The sequence below is a fragment of the Schistocerca nitens genome, chromosome 1, assembly GCF_023898315.1.
Source record: "Schistocerca nitens isolate TAMUIC-IGC-003100 chromosome 1, iqSchNite1.1, whole genome shotgun sequence".
NCBI classification, from domain to species: domain Eukaryota; kingdom Metazoa; phylum Arthropoda; class Insecta; order Orthoptera; family Acrididae; genus Schistocerca; species Schistocerca nitens.
This window is the reverse complement of record NC_064614.1, coordinates 211,839,389-211,856,170: the sequence shown is the minus strand read 5'-3', so window position 1 is coordinate 211,856,170 and position 16,782 is coordinate 211,839,389. Positions and strand designations below refer to the sequence as shown.

The following is a 16,782-nucleotide window of genomic DNA, read 5'->3' as shown; positions in this document are numbered from 1 at the left end:
TAATTATCTTTGAAAACATCTTGAATTGAGTATTTTCCAGGGCTATGCCTCTGTACTTGTTTGGGTCCGTTGGGTCTCCTCTACCTTTGTAGAGAACTTTTATTGCCGAGTGTCTCCATTGTGTCGGAATTCTTCCAAGTTCCAGGCATTTGTTAAATAGTTTGGTCCGTACGCGTTGGAGGACCTCTTTTGCATCTTTTATATGTTCATTATATATATTACCGGGTCCTGCTGCTTTCTTGTTCTTCAGCGCTTTTATTACTTCTTTTACATCTTCTTCATTTAGAGGTTCCATATATTATCTTTTTCCTTAGTTTGATGTTGTTTCTTTTTCTTTGGGGGTGTTTTGATTCCTCGTTTGTTCAGTATCTTACTGAAGTGGTCTTCCCATTCCTTCATGTCTATATTTGGTGTATGAACCAGTTTTCTTGGTCTTGCTGCTATGTAGGGGTCTTTCTCTGCTTCATCCGCTTCTCTTTTTGCCTTTCTCTCTATGTATTCTTTTTTCTTCTCTTCTATTGGTTTTTTGTAGATTCTCTTCTGTGTACAGTTTGTATGTTTCCTCGTCGTGCTGGTTTCTTAATATGTGGAGCATTCTTAGTACAGTGTTCCTTTTGCTGTAGCATTCAGCATCAAACCATCTTTTTGCCGTCCTTGTTTTTGGGTTTGTTTGTATCACTGAATTTTTTGGAGGTCTTGTATTTGGTCTGTTGCTTTTTCAAGGTCTCCTTCCTCTATTAAAGTTTCTATTTGTGTTAATTGTTCTTGCTGGTTTGTTAATTTTTCTATATAAATTTTTATTTTTGTGATTTGGTGGGTCTTTCTTGCTGGCGGTGACGTGATGATATTTATTTTTATCTTCATTGGAATGTGCTTTCGTATAGCAGTAATGGAATCATGCCATGTTGGTTGAATACTTCCTTCTATTTCTCCTCTTGTTAATGCGGTATCAATGGTGCTTTTCCCATTGTGGTAAATGTATGTAGGTATCAGTCTATCGTTAAGTAGGGTGAAACCATCTTCTTCTAGGGTTTCAATGACTACTTTTGTTTTATAGTTTCGTGTGTCTATTCTGCAGTTGAGATCGCCTGCAATAATGGTGGGATTGTTGTTGCATTGTTTGATGAGTGTGACTATTTCGTCACTTATTTCTGCAGCATTTGTGTGCGGTTTAAAATAGGCTGCAATTATATTTATGTTTGCTGCTTCTACTAGCATACTATTTTCTTGTTTTGTGATTTTATTTTGGTGGGCGTCATCCAGGGTTTCATTAGGATAGATATTCCTCCCCTGAGTCTTTCTCCCTTCTTTGCCATTAGGTGATAATTGTAGAAATCTTTATGTTGCCAGTTCTCTATCAGGATGGTTTCTGTTAGAATTGCAAGATCCGAGTTTTGCAGAATGTCTGTTGGTGTTAAGTTAAGAGCACTTTTTACTCCTTCTGTATTCCACAAGACTGCTTTTATTTCTTGCTCTTCTGGTTTTCTTCTTAGTTTAGTTGATCTCTGCTCCCTCTTCCTTTGATCGTCTTGGGAAACGAAATCGGCGTACGTTTATGTTTTCTGGCCAGAATTCTGGTTCTTGTGTGATTTGTAGCTTTTCAAACGGAATGCCTTCTTTGAAAGCTTTTTTGTCAACCAGTGTGCGCAGTTCTTCACATTCTAGTTGTCCCAGTATTCTTCTTGTTCTTGTTAAGGTATTTCACTACTGTAGCAGTTGTGGTGGTTCTCTTTAAGTTACCGATATATAGCCACGCTGTTGTTTCTGCTGCTTGCATTTCTTCGTCTATTTTTGTACCCATTACGGTTTTATTATTACTCTGGTTTCTTCTGTACCAGCTCCTCCCTACCACAGTACTCCAAGTTGGTTCCTCTAGTTAATTAATATATAACATGGACACCAAGTGCCCCAACATACTTCCCTGAGGCACACCCTAAGTTACTTCTACGTCTGAGGATGCCTCTCCATCCAAGACAACGTGATGTGTCCTCCCTGCAAAAAAGTCCTCAATGCAGTCACAAATTTCACTTCATACCCATACGATCTTACTTTCCACAATAAGCGGGGGTGTGGTACTGAGTCAAATGCTTTTCGGAAATCAACAAATGCTACATCTTCCTGACTGCCTTGCTCCAAAGCTTTCAGTATGTCACGTGAGAAAAGTGTGAGTTGTGTTTCAAATGATCAGTGTTTCCGGAATGCATTCTGGTTGGAATTCTGTTCGAGACACCTCATTCTGTTCGAGATCAGAATGTGTCCTAAAGTTCGACAACAAATCGTTGAGAAGGATATCGAACGGTAGTGTTGTGGATCACTTCTGCTACCCTTCTTGGAGACAGGTGTGACCTGAGCTCCTCCTCCAACTACTGGGCACGGTTCTTTGTTAGAGGCATCTACCATAGATATAGATACAAGAAGGGATAACTCAGCCTAAAATTAAATATAGAATCTGATAGAGTTCCATCGGGCCCTGGAGCTTTGTTCAGTTTTAACGATTTCAGCTGTTTCTCAACACTAATAACACTAATGTTTATTTTACTCATCTTTTCAGTTGTACGATAATTAAATTGGGGCCACTCGCCTGGGTTTTCCTTTGTAAAGGAACGTTTGAAAATAGAATTAGTCATGTTTGGTGCCAACTTTGTAGAGGTCCTCATTAGTCTTTTGAAGTATTACTCCAATTATGTTCCGAAGGTCGCCTCCGCCTTTATCTACATATGGAATAGGTATGGTTACGTTGTCTCCAATGTCAGCTGGTGGATGGAATTTGTCAGAGGAAGCTTCAATTTTTCAGCTTTTTTTTTTTTTAATTCTCTGTCGCAATTTTTTTAGCATTTTGAATGTCGTTTGTGTCAATTTTCACCAAGTTATCATCATCATTGTCTTTGTACTTTCACTATTGCTGTAATCTTCGATTGCCTTCTTTAGGTCATGTTTATCCTGAACATCATTTACGATTTCTTGAGGTAACGAGGAAGTGGAAAGTCCTACTCTAGGTTCGATTCCGAATAATGCTTTGTGAGGTGATTGTTTTATGCCAGAGTGGTAAGCTCGATTTTTCATGAGCTGGACATACCTTAATCCTTCCGACCATTACGTCAATTTGTTGTCCTTTAACTAAAAATTTATCATATTTTCAGTATCTTCGTTGGCACGTTCAACAGAACCCTGACTTTGGCTGTGCCTTGGTTTTCCATGCACAATTTTCAGTTCTGACCAAAACTTTGTGAGTTCACTTATAACATTATTGACAAATTCTCTGCCATTATCAGACTGAAGAATGCACGGCGCCCCTACAGTTAGGAGTATGTCATTCAAATGATAAGCCACTTCTTCAGCCCTCTTTGATGTTAACACACGAAGGAGAATTGACTTTGTGAGATGGCTTGGTAAACTAAAATGAATTTTAAATTCCTGTATGGTTGTGTTTGGAAATCAATCAAATCGATTTGGCATCTGCTATTCATTTCCGAATGGAGAACTGGCTTTGAAACTAGCCCTCTTTTATTTTTTGTCTTCTTTTGTTGACAAACATCACATATTGATAAATAGAGGCATATCATTTCCTTTCTGATATTGGTATATTTTTTTGATGTCTCGGCTGACATCCTATCGCGACCAACATTGCCCACAGCTACATGAGCTGCGTCAGTCACATGATAAAGTTCATCAGCTGCAACAAGGTATTTTGTATTCCCTTCACACCGTGCGATGACTTTTATCACATCACCAATTTTCGAAACAGCATATCGTTTTAGTCTTCTTTTTTGTAATGATCTTTTTCCATCTTTTCCGCGTCTTCTACTTGTTTAACCAAATCTGCATATTCGTCTACTGATAACACATTATAATGGGAAGACCTTTTATTTTCACTCTGCAAAATTTCCTACAGAAACTTCTCTCCGCAGCTTTTGATTGGCTTGTCTACTCCGCAAAGGCTCACCCATGATGAAACGCCTCACAACAATTGTGCTAGGATTATAATAAAAACTTTTAAACGCAACCAGCAACTTAACACGCGCACTCGTCAATGAAAAATACCGTTCAAAACAAAGAACAGTGCGAGCGAAGAGCGACTGAGAGGTGCGAGGGGTGAGTCAGAGATGATTCGGGGATTCCCCGTTCGTACAGGAAGCGACATGCTTTCCAACTAGTCAAAATTAGTTGAGACTAGGACGTACCAGTTTATCCTAAAGCATGTAAATTCTAACTAGGATAAACCGATTCGACCTTGGCTAAACTGTTTTATCCTATCGATAACAGGATGAACGAGTCTGACCTAGGCGGAACTAGTGCATCCTATGATCGGGTTTGGCCGGTAACATATATATAAAACAACCGAGTTTTCGGTCCCTGTTGCAAGCGACATTCTTCAGGGTGCTTTTATTTAAACAAAACGCCCTGAAGAAGGTCGCCTGCAACAGGGACCGAAACGTCGGTAGTTTTATATATGTTGACAATACGGTCACAAAACCCCGAAAATTTTATTGAATTTGACAATGGCTGCTGAATCCTACGTTTATAAGGGATCAATTACTAGGCCACATCCTGAAGCAGTAACAAATCGTCAATCTAGTAAGTAAACGAAGTGAGTGTGTATGAGGGTTAGGGAGAGGGAGGCGATGTAAGAATTGTAGAGGGAATCGAGGCTTGAATACAAGAAGTGGGTTCACATGTACGAGTATATAGGTTGCAGTAGTAATGCAGAGATGAAAAAACTTGCACAGGATAGACTACCGTAGAGAGCTCTGTTGAACGTCTTCAGACTGCAAAATATAACATCAACAACAATCTTGAAAGGCAGAGAAACAGATTTAGTGGAAACTGGAGAGGGCTGGTTGTACACTGAAAGTTGAACACTCCGTATTACAAGATATTATTAATTTTTCGTAGCTCAGTAACATTTTTATGCATTGACTGAACAGTCAACACCGTGCCCTTCCATTTCACTTATTTTGCTACAAGCAAATGCTAGTCTCTTGCTTCATTTAAGATCCGACAATCATTACTTAATCAGTTTCATCTTATACTAAAATGTTTTTGTTTTGTTTTCTAACATTTGCTTACAAGATCTTATGCTAAGACAATACCCAAAGAAATATTTAAACAACAATATCAAAACAATTTTCTAAAACAACCTCCATTGAACCAAGATGCATTACAATCCCTTAAACTCACTTTGAAAGAAGCTCAGATAATATCAGAAGCAAACACAGCTCAGTGTGCAGAGCCCACTATACCATTTTCGACTGTTAAGAATCAGCTCACATAACTATCAGTTGTTCTCCAAAGTTGTAGCGTGTCGTCTACTTGATGAAGATAGTTCTTTTACAATATTCTATAAACTAACAATTCCAGAGGACATTAACTATAAAATGTTCACAAGTTATATCAGTCTTTCTTGATAGGAAGTACTTTAACCAAACATCAAGGAGAAAATGATCAGCTTAATTCTCATGCGATCATTTACAGTTAGTTACCCAAGGAAATGCAATTTCTAAAAGTTAGTTTCCCAAGAACAGTTACCAACATATTAACCTGAGAGCACTCCACAGTCTCCGGTAATTAATACTCTGTGACAATACACACACTTGGCAAACAAGAAAATTTCCCGTGTACTATAGAGGGTGGAGAAAAATTTTGTCACTAAATTTTAATCCTATATAGCTGATGCCAGTAAGAACCAAATTTGCTTACGTTCTGTAGGCCGACAACGCACTTTTTTTAAAAAACTACGTAAACTTGGCGCCACGCACTCCGATTGGCCTTGGGATTGCCCTGTTGCCGTTCTTCGGGTGACGGGCAGTGCTATGATTGTCGGTTCACACATACAAACGTCCCTCTCCCCGTCGCTGCTCCAACGTGTTACATCCTGGATACGCGACTCCGGCAGGCAAAGCATTCGCGGTCATGAGTTGTCCAGAGCATCCGCCAACAGGGCAATCCCGCAGCTAGTTGGAGCACATGGCGCCAAGTTTCCGTAGTTTAAAAATGGTGCATTGTCGGCCTACATAATGTAAGTAATTTTGGTTCCAGGGTTGAAATTTCGTGGCATAATTTTTCTCCACCTTGTGTAACCGTACACAGTGAGAACACCTTTTATCAAAGTACCATGTACAGACTGACCTTACTTAAAATTACTTAACTTCTGCCCACCCCTTGGACCGGTCGTACCTTTGCAGTACTCGTACCACACAGCTCAGGCTTGACTACCAAAACCAAATTGTTACGGTTCGTGCTTTACTTCCATCAAACCAAATCAACTTATTCGTTACCAGCGCTGTCCATATTTCTCCCCCTCTTACAAGATCAGCTTCACAACACAGTTCTACGAGGTTCTAGAACAAAATCACGTCAGGGGTGAAACCGCAACTAGTTCCATCGTTTTCAATGACCAAAAGTTGCAGAAGTTCTTAAAGCGGCATATCATCATTCTACGCAAGTTGGCTACCATGGCATGCCGTCTTCTTCCTTCGAACTAGCGAATGAGTTCTGTGCCCGTGCCTTCCTACAGGGTGTTTCAAAAATGACCGGTATATTTGAAACGGCAATACAAACTAAACGAGCAGCGATAGAAATACACCGTTTGTTGCAATATGCTTGGGACAACAGTACATTTTCAGGCAGACAAACTTTCGAAATTACAGTAGTTACAATTTTCAACCACAGATGGCGCTGCGGTCTGGGAAACTCTATAGTACGATATTTTCCACATATCCATCATGCGTAGCAATAATATGGCGTAGTCTCTGAATGAAATTACCCGAAACCTTTGACAACGTGTCTGGCGGAATGGCTTCAGATGCAGAAGAGATGTACTGCTTCAGCTGTTCAATTGTTTCTGGATTCTGGCGGTACACCTGGTCTTTCAAGTGTCCCCACAGAAAGAAGTCACAGGGGTTCATGTCTGGCGAATAGGGAGGCCAATCCGCGCCGTCTCCTGTATGTTTCGGATAGCCCAAAGCAATCACACGATCATCGAAATATTCATTCAGGAAATTAAAGACGTCGGCCGTGCGATGTGGCCGGGCACCATCTTGCATAAACCACGAGGTGTTCGCAGTGTCGTCTAAGGCAGTGTGTACCGCCACAAATTCACGAAGAATGTCCAGATAGCGTGATGCAGTAATCGTTTCGGATCTGAAAAATGGGCCAATGATTCCTTTGGAAGACATGGCGGCCCAGAGCAGTACTTTTTGAGGATGCAGGGACGATGGGACTGCAACATGGGGCTTTTCGGTTCCCCATATGCGCCAGTTCTGTTTATTGACGAAGCCGTCCAGGTAAAAATAAGCTTCGTCAGTAAACCAAATGCTGCCCACATGCATATCGCCGTCATCAATCTTGTGCACTATATCGTTAGCGAATGTCTCTCGTGCAGCAATGGTAGTGGCGCTGAGGGGTTGCCGCGTTTGAATTTTGTATGGATAGAGGTGTCTGGCGCATGAGACGATACGTGGACGTTGGCGTCATTTGGACCGCAGCTGCAACACGGCGAACGGAAACCCGAGGCCGCTGTTGGATCATCTGCTGCACTAGCTGCGCGTTGTCCTCTGTGGTTGCCGTACGCGGTCGCCCTACCTTTCCAGCACGTTCATCCGTCACGTTCCCAGTCCGTTGAAATTTTTCAAACAGATCCTTTATTGTATCGCTTTTCGGTCCTTTGGTTACATTAAACCTCCGTTGAAAACTTCGTCTTGTTGCAACAACACTGTGTTCTAGGCGGTGGAATTCCAACACCAGAAAAATCCTCTGTTCTAAGGAATAAACCATGTTGTCTACAGCACACTTGCACGTTGTGAACAGCACACGCTTACAGCAGAAAGACGACGTACAGAATGGCGCACTCACAGACTGCGTTGTCTTCTATATCTTTCACATCACTTGCAGCGCCATCTGTTGTTGAAAATTGTAACTACTGTAATTTCGAAAGTTTGTCCGCCTGCAAATGTACTGTTGTCCCAAGCATATTGCAACAAACGGTGTATTTCTATCGCTGCTCGTTTAGTTTTTACTGCCGTTTCAAATATACCGGTCATTTTTGAAACACCCTGTACACACTCGCACGCTCCTCTACTTCCAGCAGCCTCACCAGAGCCGTCCACTGGGTAGCCGTTACGCAGACAACTCTTCCGGCGCGCGCAGAACCAGTTGCCGTCCTTGTCGGGGAGCGTTCTGCTATCTCGGTGGCCTCGCATGCCTCATCCATACCACCAAAGAAATTCTATGAAGACAGACGAGCCCATCGATACCAGTAGAAATCTCGAACCATCAAACATGGTTCAAATCTAACACGTAGTAGATTAACACTGATACGTTATGTATGTAAACGTGGTAACTATGTGCAGGCGATTAGATATAATTAACATACAGAAACGCCAAGTAGAGCCCAGAAGAGTAATACACCGGGGACGTACAATAAATAATGCAGCACATTTTTTTTTTTTTCGTGAAAGCAGGTTGATTTTATACTGACTACTTTCACAGCTACAAAACGTTATTTTTCAGCATAATCTCTGTTCAATGCGACGGCGTTACGTCCCTTACAATGGAACCTCCCCATCGCACCCCCCTCAGATTTAGTTATAGGTTGGCACAGGGATCGGCCATGAAAAACTGAACACAGATCAATCAAGAAAACAGGAAGAAGTTGTATGGAACTATGAAAAAAATAAGCAAAATATAAAAACTGAGTAGTCCGTGTCCAAGATAAGCCACATCAAGGTACGTGTGCACTGATGAGCACCGTGGTCCCGTGGTTACCGCGAGCAGCTACGGAACGGAAGGTCCCTGGTTCAATCCTCCCTAGTGTCAAAAGTTTTAATTTTTTATTTTCAGACAATTATCAAAGTTCATGCACTCAGACATGATCAACTTCGCTCTCCAAAATTCCAGGACATGTTCAGATTTGCTTGGACACATGCAGGATTTGACGGTCTACACACGGAAAAACTTGAAAACGTTAAAAACGTATGTTTTGACAGAGCACAGGGAAAACTGTGCGACTGTGAAACTTGCATTCATTTGTTGCAGTTTACGTGACGAACTCTTACGTCTTCATCACTTTTTTGGGAGTGATTATCACATCCACAAGAAAACCTAAATCGGGCAAGGTAGAAGAAACTTTTTACCCATTCGCCAAGTGTGCAAGTTAGGTGGGTCGACAACATATTCCTGTAATGTGAAGCACATGCCGTCACCAGTGTCGTATAGAATATTTCAGACGTGTTTTCCTGTGGAGGAATCGGTTGACCTATAAATTTGCGATCAAATGTTTTCGGTCCTATTGGTGAGGCACGTCCTTTCGTCTATTAATCGCACGGTTTTGCGGTGCGGTCGCAAAACACAGACACTAAACTTATTACAGTGAACAGAGACGTCAATGAATGAACGGTCAGATCGTAACTTTGCGAAAATAAAGTAAGTAAAATTTTTACTCGTAACTTTGCGAAAATAAAGTACGTAAAATTTTTACTCGAGGGAGGACTCGAACCAAGAACCTCTCGCTCCGCAGTTACTCACTCTAACCACGGGACCACGGCGCTCCTCAGCTTACACAGTCCTTGATGTTGCATATCTTACACTTGGACTACTCAGTTTGTATAATTTGCTTATTTTTTCATAGTTCCCCACAACTTCTTCCTGTTTTCTCGATTGATCTGTGTTCAGTTTTTCAAGGCCTATCCACTGTGTCAATTTATAACTAAATCTGAGGGGGGTGCGATGGGGAGGTTCCCTTGTTAGTAGGAGGGCGTGCATGCCTACATTGTTCTATTCTACTGGTAGACGTCGGAGCCAAAGTCTTGCTGTATCAATAACTTCCCCGTCACCCACGAACTGCTTCCCGTGGAGTGCATCCTTCGTTGCTCTTTACGGTCTTCTGTTAGGCGGAAAGGAACTCAGGGGATACACACCTTTGAGTACTCCAACTGGAGGGGGGGGGGGGGGGGCGAGGGTGTCAGCAGTACCAACAAAGGCGCCCAGTTGTGCAGCGAGGTGTTTGACTGAGATCCGTCGGTCACCTCGTATGAGAGTGTCTGCACGCTCTGGCAATTCGAGTGTCACAGCTCCCTGCTGCTGGCCGGCACGCGGGAGATCGGACATGTTTGTGCGACCTTGTTGCGATGATGACAGACGCCTCGCTCAGTGACTCACCGTGCTTTTGATCAGTCAGGTCTCCCTAGACACTGTGCAAGAGCCTACGAGTATATGGGATGCTCTAGTTTTCGGGCAAAAGAGACTCAGTGACAGCTCTCTGCTTGGAAAGCTCCTCAATTACAGACGTTATTTTCAAGGCTATATATAGCGCCGCCACCATTTGGAACTTCATGGAACAATGGGGGCTGAAGCAGGACTGTTCTTCGATGTCCCACAATTAATTCCTCTTTTTTTTCAATCGAAACTGGCCGATAAAAAAATGTGTTTCATTACTTCTTCAAAGCCCCTCCCACAGTGTGGTCTGTTGACTATATTCCACTTTCCTTGCTCTCCAGGTGTCTTTCCTGTACCTGAACTCGGCGGAGGGGGAGTTCCGGACTGTGGCGGCCACCATCCTGGAAACACTGAAAGCTGCTGGCGTGCGGGTACACTTCACGAGGACGTGGAGCGAGCCCTACCACCATGGCTACGCGCCAAACCACTTCACCAACATCGTCGCTGACACGTACCTCGACACCCGCAGTAAGTACCAATTCCTGACAAATGTTGTACATATTGACCCATAAATTACGTCATTTAACTGATTCCAATATTGAAGCAGATACTCCATAACAGTAATGGTAAGACGGTGATATCCCTACAGTGTATTCACAGCTATCGAAGACAAATAAGCGATTCTCAAATAATGGAGCACACCGAAGATTAGTGGGCGCATGAATTCTTCGTTTGATTTGAGAGGAGACAACAGGTCATCTTTCTGGCAAAAATCAAGTTTGTTTTGCGTTACCATGACAGATGTAAACGGATTGCGCTAATATTATGCCCATAAACACATTTTAGATCATCATAAATTAGACTGTCGTGACATAGCTTACAGCTGTTATTATCGCCTAGGCTTTTAAAAATCGTGGATGGCAAGAACTGCAGATGGAAAAGTCGTACACAACCTTCAGTACACTTCTGGAATTTTAATAGATGGTGGGGTTTGCTAGTTTCCAAAACGAAGTGGTAAACTAGAATTCGATGCAATCCGCAAGCTTAATTAACAACAGTTGACACTAATCAGATTGAATGCCTTAATATGTTGGTAATCTCTCAGTACGGAATCACTGATTCCTCAGCGTAGTTTTAGAAAGACCATCCTTCACTTCTCATCGAGAGTTGCACGCAATCGCCACCGTGCCGCATTCCACACACTTCAGTTTTTCGACACATGTCGTAACTGTGACATTGTCTGCTAAAGAACGATTAATCATAGGATACGAATCAATTCCATGGAGGGCAATATTAGTGAAATAGCTGCTGACAGGGTTGCCAATTTGACCTGAAGTAGCGATACGGCGTTAAAAAAATCGTAAGTATGATACCTTGACAACTGCCCTTTAGCAATGTGACTTCGCTGAAATGTACTCCAAGCCCCAACCACTGGACGCACACACCACTCTAATTTCCATTTAGCCAACAACTGGCTCTTCGTCACGTCTCGTCAATCTGATGAGAAAAAAACCTCCTTGGGAAACAAAGAAATGAACATTCGCTGATGACAGAACACATTATAACCGTCTGCTTTACAGATTGTAGGTCCACCTTTTGAAAGCAGTACATCAACAATTCAGTGAGTCATGGGTTAGACCAAACCTTTTTTTCTTCTTTTTGAAGAAATTCAAAGCAAGTGACCTCTTTTAATTATAAATAAGATAAATATTATGTCAATATTGCCTAATTAATACAGACACTCTCATTATATGCTTCAGCATAGTATTGCCATCTTCATATATGATAAGTAATCCACAGTTTCGTTATTATGTACAAAGTATAGTTATTTTCATGGTGAAAATCAGGAACATTCACGTGTTATTATATTTTCAAGCTTCTTTTTTTATGAGGTTCAGTACATCCACGTTACACATCATGACGAAACTGTTTGTACATTAGTTATCATATTTGAAGATGGTAAAAATTTGGGGAAAACAGTTAAGTGAATTTTTTAAAAAGACATCATAGTCGCGCCACCTGGTTGGTTGGTTGGTTGGTTTTGGGGAAGGAGACCAGACAGCGAGGTCATCGGTCTCATCGGATTAGGGAAGGACGGGGAAGGAAGTCGGCCGTGCCCTTTGAAAGGAACCATCCCGGCATTTGCCTGGAGCGATTTAGGGAAATCACGGAAAACCTAAATCAGGATGGCCGGACGCGGGATTGAACCGTCGTCCTCCCGAATGCGAGTCCAGTGTCTAACCACTGCGCCACCTCGCTCGGTCTTCTTAAACCTAGCTAACCTAAGGACATCACACACATCCATGCCCGAGGTAGGATTCTAACCTGCGACCGTAGCAGCAGCGCGGTTCTGGACTAAGGCACCTAGAACCGCTCGGCCACAGCGGCCGGAGTTTGGCACTTCGATAACTTAATATGGCACTACCAAAATAATCGAAACTTTTCGCATATTCAACCTTCCCTCCTTGAAGTATGATGTTACAAACTGTGGGTGTCCTACTCATATTCATTGCCACTGTTTTAATCTTATTCGAGGTGAACTTCAATTATTTAAATTACTTATCTTAGTAATCGAGTCTCCTCAGAAGCTTCGTTGCTCTCTCTCCCCAAACGGCAAAGTCATCAGCAAAAGCAAAAGCACTGAGATCTTCGTTTTCTACTTCCTCGATTTGCTGTGTAATATACAATATATTGTATAGAATGGCACTAGCATGCCCAGAGGACAGTGATACATTTGCAAAAAAGCGCCGGAATTCAAGTACACATGTCATTGTTGTGTTTGAGCCTTTTAACTGCAAGAATACAGCAACATTAAACGAGTGTGTGGCTACGTACACCGTGAAAATGGTATAAATAACATAAAATTATCAGTGTTACCATTTTTAACATAACTCCCGACAAATTTCTCTTCTAGTACACTGTTTACATGAGTACTGAGGCACTGGGTGCGAAGATACGTTCCTGGTCATATTTTTCTTGTTCTTGTCAGCGTTCGTACATACCACAGAAAGTCGTTGAAATCGCAGTAACATAATATGATTTTACATTTTAGATAGAACAAATAAAGGATTATACATTATGCTGTATTCTGTCAGCAAATGTGGCAATCACTTCACCGCTGGCAATGTTTTCTGATGTGAAAAATGCTCAGTTACACCGTGGCTGGGAATCTATGTGAAGCTGTAGGTCCCTTATAACAGGTTGCGTAAGCTAGGTCAAAAGTCGGAGAAAGGCACGGTGTACCACTGTCCGAACACCTCCAAACAATCTACGCCATCTGAAAATTGGACTCCAATAATCCTTTCCTTTCTCTCCTACTTATCAGTCCTCATACTCTGCCGCGCCTTCACCAACACATCCCAACCCTTCCACTTACACTTCCTCCACATGCTCTCCCAACGAAACTTCAACCCTGGACATTTTTGGAGGGTGAGCATCAACAGCCGACAAGTAACGTATAAAATGCGTGTTCGACCATCAGCAGATTTTTTTTGAACCCAAATATCGATCGGTTTCAGTCACAGACCAACTTCACGGATTACGGTTACAACAGTTTAAGCCACATCACATCTGTCATTACAGATGATCTACTTATGTGACGTGGCCATTATTTACATGCATTTTACACGAAACTTCAACCGTCTGACCCTCTCAGATCATGAATTCCACACCGACATTCACCCTTCCTACCAACTGTAGGTCCACCCCACCCAGATCACATTATTAGGGCTTCCCCTCCCTGTCCTCCCCACATTTTCTTACCCTCATAATTCCTTATCCCTTTATTTTTCACCTGTCTTTCTTTTCCCGCTCCCCCTTTCCAACCATTATGTCATCAATTTCACCCTCTACTACATGGACTCTTCTGTCTCAACAGCCACTCCTACCCCATCGCTGCAATGTGCCAGTTCTCCATCCTCATACCAGCACTTTCCTACCCTCTTTACTGCCCAACCTTTTCCCTTCAACAACTGCCTCCCTGTACCCTGGTAGGCCCTTCCAATCACCAGTGACAGAAAAGTGCTTCTTTCACATAACAGCGTTCTGGCAACATGTTTTAAATGTGCATGTATTGCATTCCATTTTAACTTTTGTTATTGCTGCTACCAGTGCAAGAAGTCATCTATATCTCAAAATTTCGATTTTATTTTTCGCCTTTAAAAAGTTTTTTAAGTTCAGTGTGTGTATCCCCGCTATCTGTTTCTTGTTTTCTCATCCAATGCATTTTTTTATCGTCCATTTTCTGAAGAGCGGATTGCCTATACTGCTGACAGCGCCCCCCCCCCCCCCTTGCCAATATAGGTGACGGGGAATGAAATACAATAAAAAAATGGCGTACCACTTACAACAGGACCAGTGCTTGTCACAGAAAACCACCTCACAGACTGCGCTGTGCCATGTGGAATTTTTATCATTTCGGGATTATTTAAACTAACACAACCACTGACACATATTACTGGACCATACCATGGACACTTTGAATGATATGACACTAAAGGTTCACTTCAGTGAATCCCATATCAGAAGAACCAAGCATAACTCCATCCTGTAATATGCAGCGATAGATAAATAAAGAAGGCTCACCAGTTGTTGAGGTGTAACTGACGGTGTAGCAAGAGAAAAAATTTATACGGCCCTGCTCAATGCACTCTCTACAGGGTCCATTACACTATAAATTCTACCTGAATCCCATTAAAATGAGTTATTCCAATCAAAACGAATTACTTTCTTCTCCTATGTTTCTTTCGTAGAAGCTATGGATCATATAACTGGAATACAGCTCTGTGAAGGAGTGCGTCTACTAGGATTCAATGATTATCTGACAGTGCGAGACAACAGAAACGTTTGGCACTCGAACTGATGAACTCCTAAGCAAACTGTCGTACAACAGGTGGCACTGCAACTGAAGTTTCTTTTTGTTTCTTTTTGCGTTTGTAAAATTCATCGAGTAATATATCTTCGTGTCACGACTGGACTCTAACATGACTGCAATAATTGACACAGATTATCAATTTATGCCGAAAAATTCTTTCTTTCCATCTTTCAAAGTAGAAAATAATGGATGCATGAGAATTATATCACGCGTTCGTAAACGCACAGGGTCTTTAGCTTGCCAAATATGGTTCCCGAGCGTGGTGTTGCTATTAGCTGTGAGTGCATATGTGTGCGTGTGTGTGTGTGGGACGGGGGGGGGGGGGCAGAGGGATTCAGCTAATGTCAAATCAAGCATTTAAAAATTACGCTGTTGGTTGGCTAATGAGTGTAAATTATTACTTGCATGACAAGACAAATTTGGTAAAGCCTGTAACACGATCTAAGTGATGCGTACTCGCTACCAGAAATTTATAGAAGTTTTCTATAATTTGAAGTTGATCGTTAAACAATAGAATCCTGTAATGAGCCAAAACATTATGATCGCTGCCATCTACGAAACTAAATGCCACACACACACGTGAGGCAGCGAGGGAAGTCATGGGATAGCGATATGAACATTTGCAGATGAACGGCAGTATCGCGTACCCAAGGTATAAAAAGGTATAAAAGGGCGGTGTCCCGGCACAGTTGTCATTTGTGCTCAGATGATTTCCAACGTGATTATGGGCTCACAACGGGAATCAACGGCAGGAGCTAGTCTTATGGAACATTCCATTTCCGAAATCGTTAGGAAATTCAATATTCCGAGATACACAGTGTCAAGAGTGTGCCAGGAATTCCAGATTTCAGACATTACCTCTCACCACGGACCACGCAGTGACGGACTTCCATCTCTTAATGACCGAGTTCAGCGGCATTTGCGTAGGTTTGTCAGTACTAACAGACAAGCAACACTGCGTGAAATAGCTGCAGAAATCGATGTGGGACGTACAACGAAAGTGTCCGTTAGGACAGCGTATTAAAAAAAAAATTGTATTAATGGGCAATGAAAGCAGACGACAGACGAGAGTGCCTTTGCTAACAGCACTACACCGCGTGCAGAGCCTCTCATGGGCTCGTGACCGAATCGGCTTGACTCTAAACGACTGAAAAGCCGTGGCATGGCCACAGTTTTTCTCCATTGGTTTGAAGAACATTCTAGACAATTTGAGCGATTGATATGGCTACCCAGTTCACCCGACATGAATCCAATAGAATATTTATGGGACATAATCGAGCGGTCAGTTCGTGCAGAAAATAAAGTACCTGTAACTTTTTTGCAATTATTGACTCCTATAGAGGCAGCACGGTTCACTATTTCTGCAGGGGACTTCCAAAGACTTGTTTGAGTCCATGCGACATCGAGTTGCTGCACTACGCCGGAAAAACAGGTCCGATACTTCTGACACCTCAGTTTAGATTAGTTTAGCTTATTTGAGTAAATGTTTAGTGTTACGGAAGTTCAAATGGTTCAAATGGCTCTGAGCGCTATGAGACTTAACATCTGAGGTCGCCGGCCTAAGTGGCCGTGCGGTTAAAGGCGCTGCAGTCTGGAACCGCGAGACCGCTACGGTCGCAGGTTCGAATCCTGCCTCGGGCATGGATGTGTGTGATGTCCTTAGGTTAGTTAGGTTTAACTAGTTCTAAGTTCTAGGGGACTAATAACCTCAGCAGTTCAGTCCCATAGTGCTCAGAGCCATTTGAACCATTTGAACC

At 42.3% G+C, this 16,782-nt stretch overlaps 1 protein-coding gene across 1 annotated transcript in view; it reads left to right on the top strand.

Annotated features, from left to right (window-relative positions):
* Positions 1 to 16,782, top strand: part of LOC126235131 (guanylate cyclase 32E) — a 954,039-nt gene that overhangs the window by 359,054 nt on the left and 578,203 nt on the right. The window contains exon 5 of the mRNA XM_049943867.1: positions 10,494 to 10,680. Within this exon, the coding sequence (XP_049799824.1) occupies positions 10,494 to 10,680 (187 nt within the window). The remainder of the gene's footprint in view (positions 1 to 10,493; positions 10,681 to 16,782) is intronic.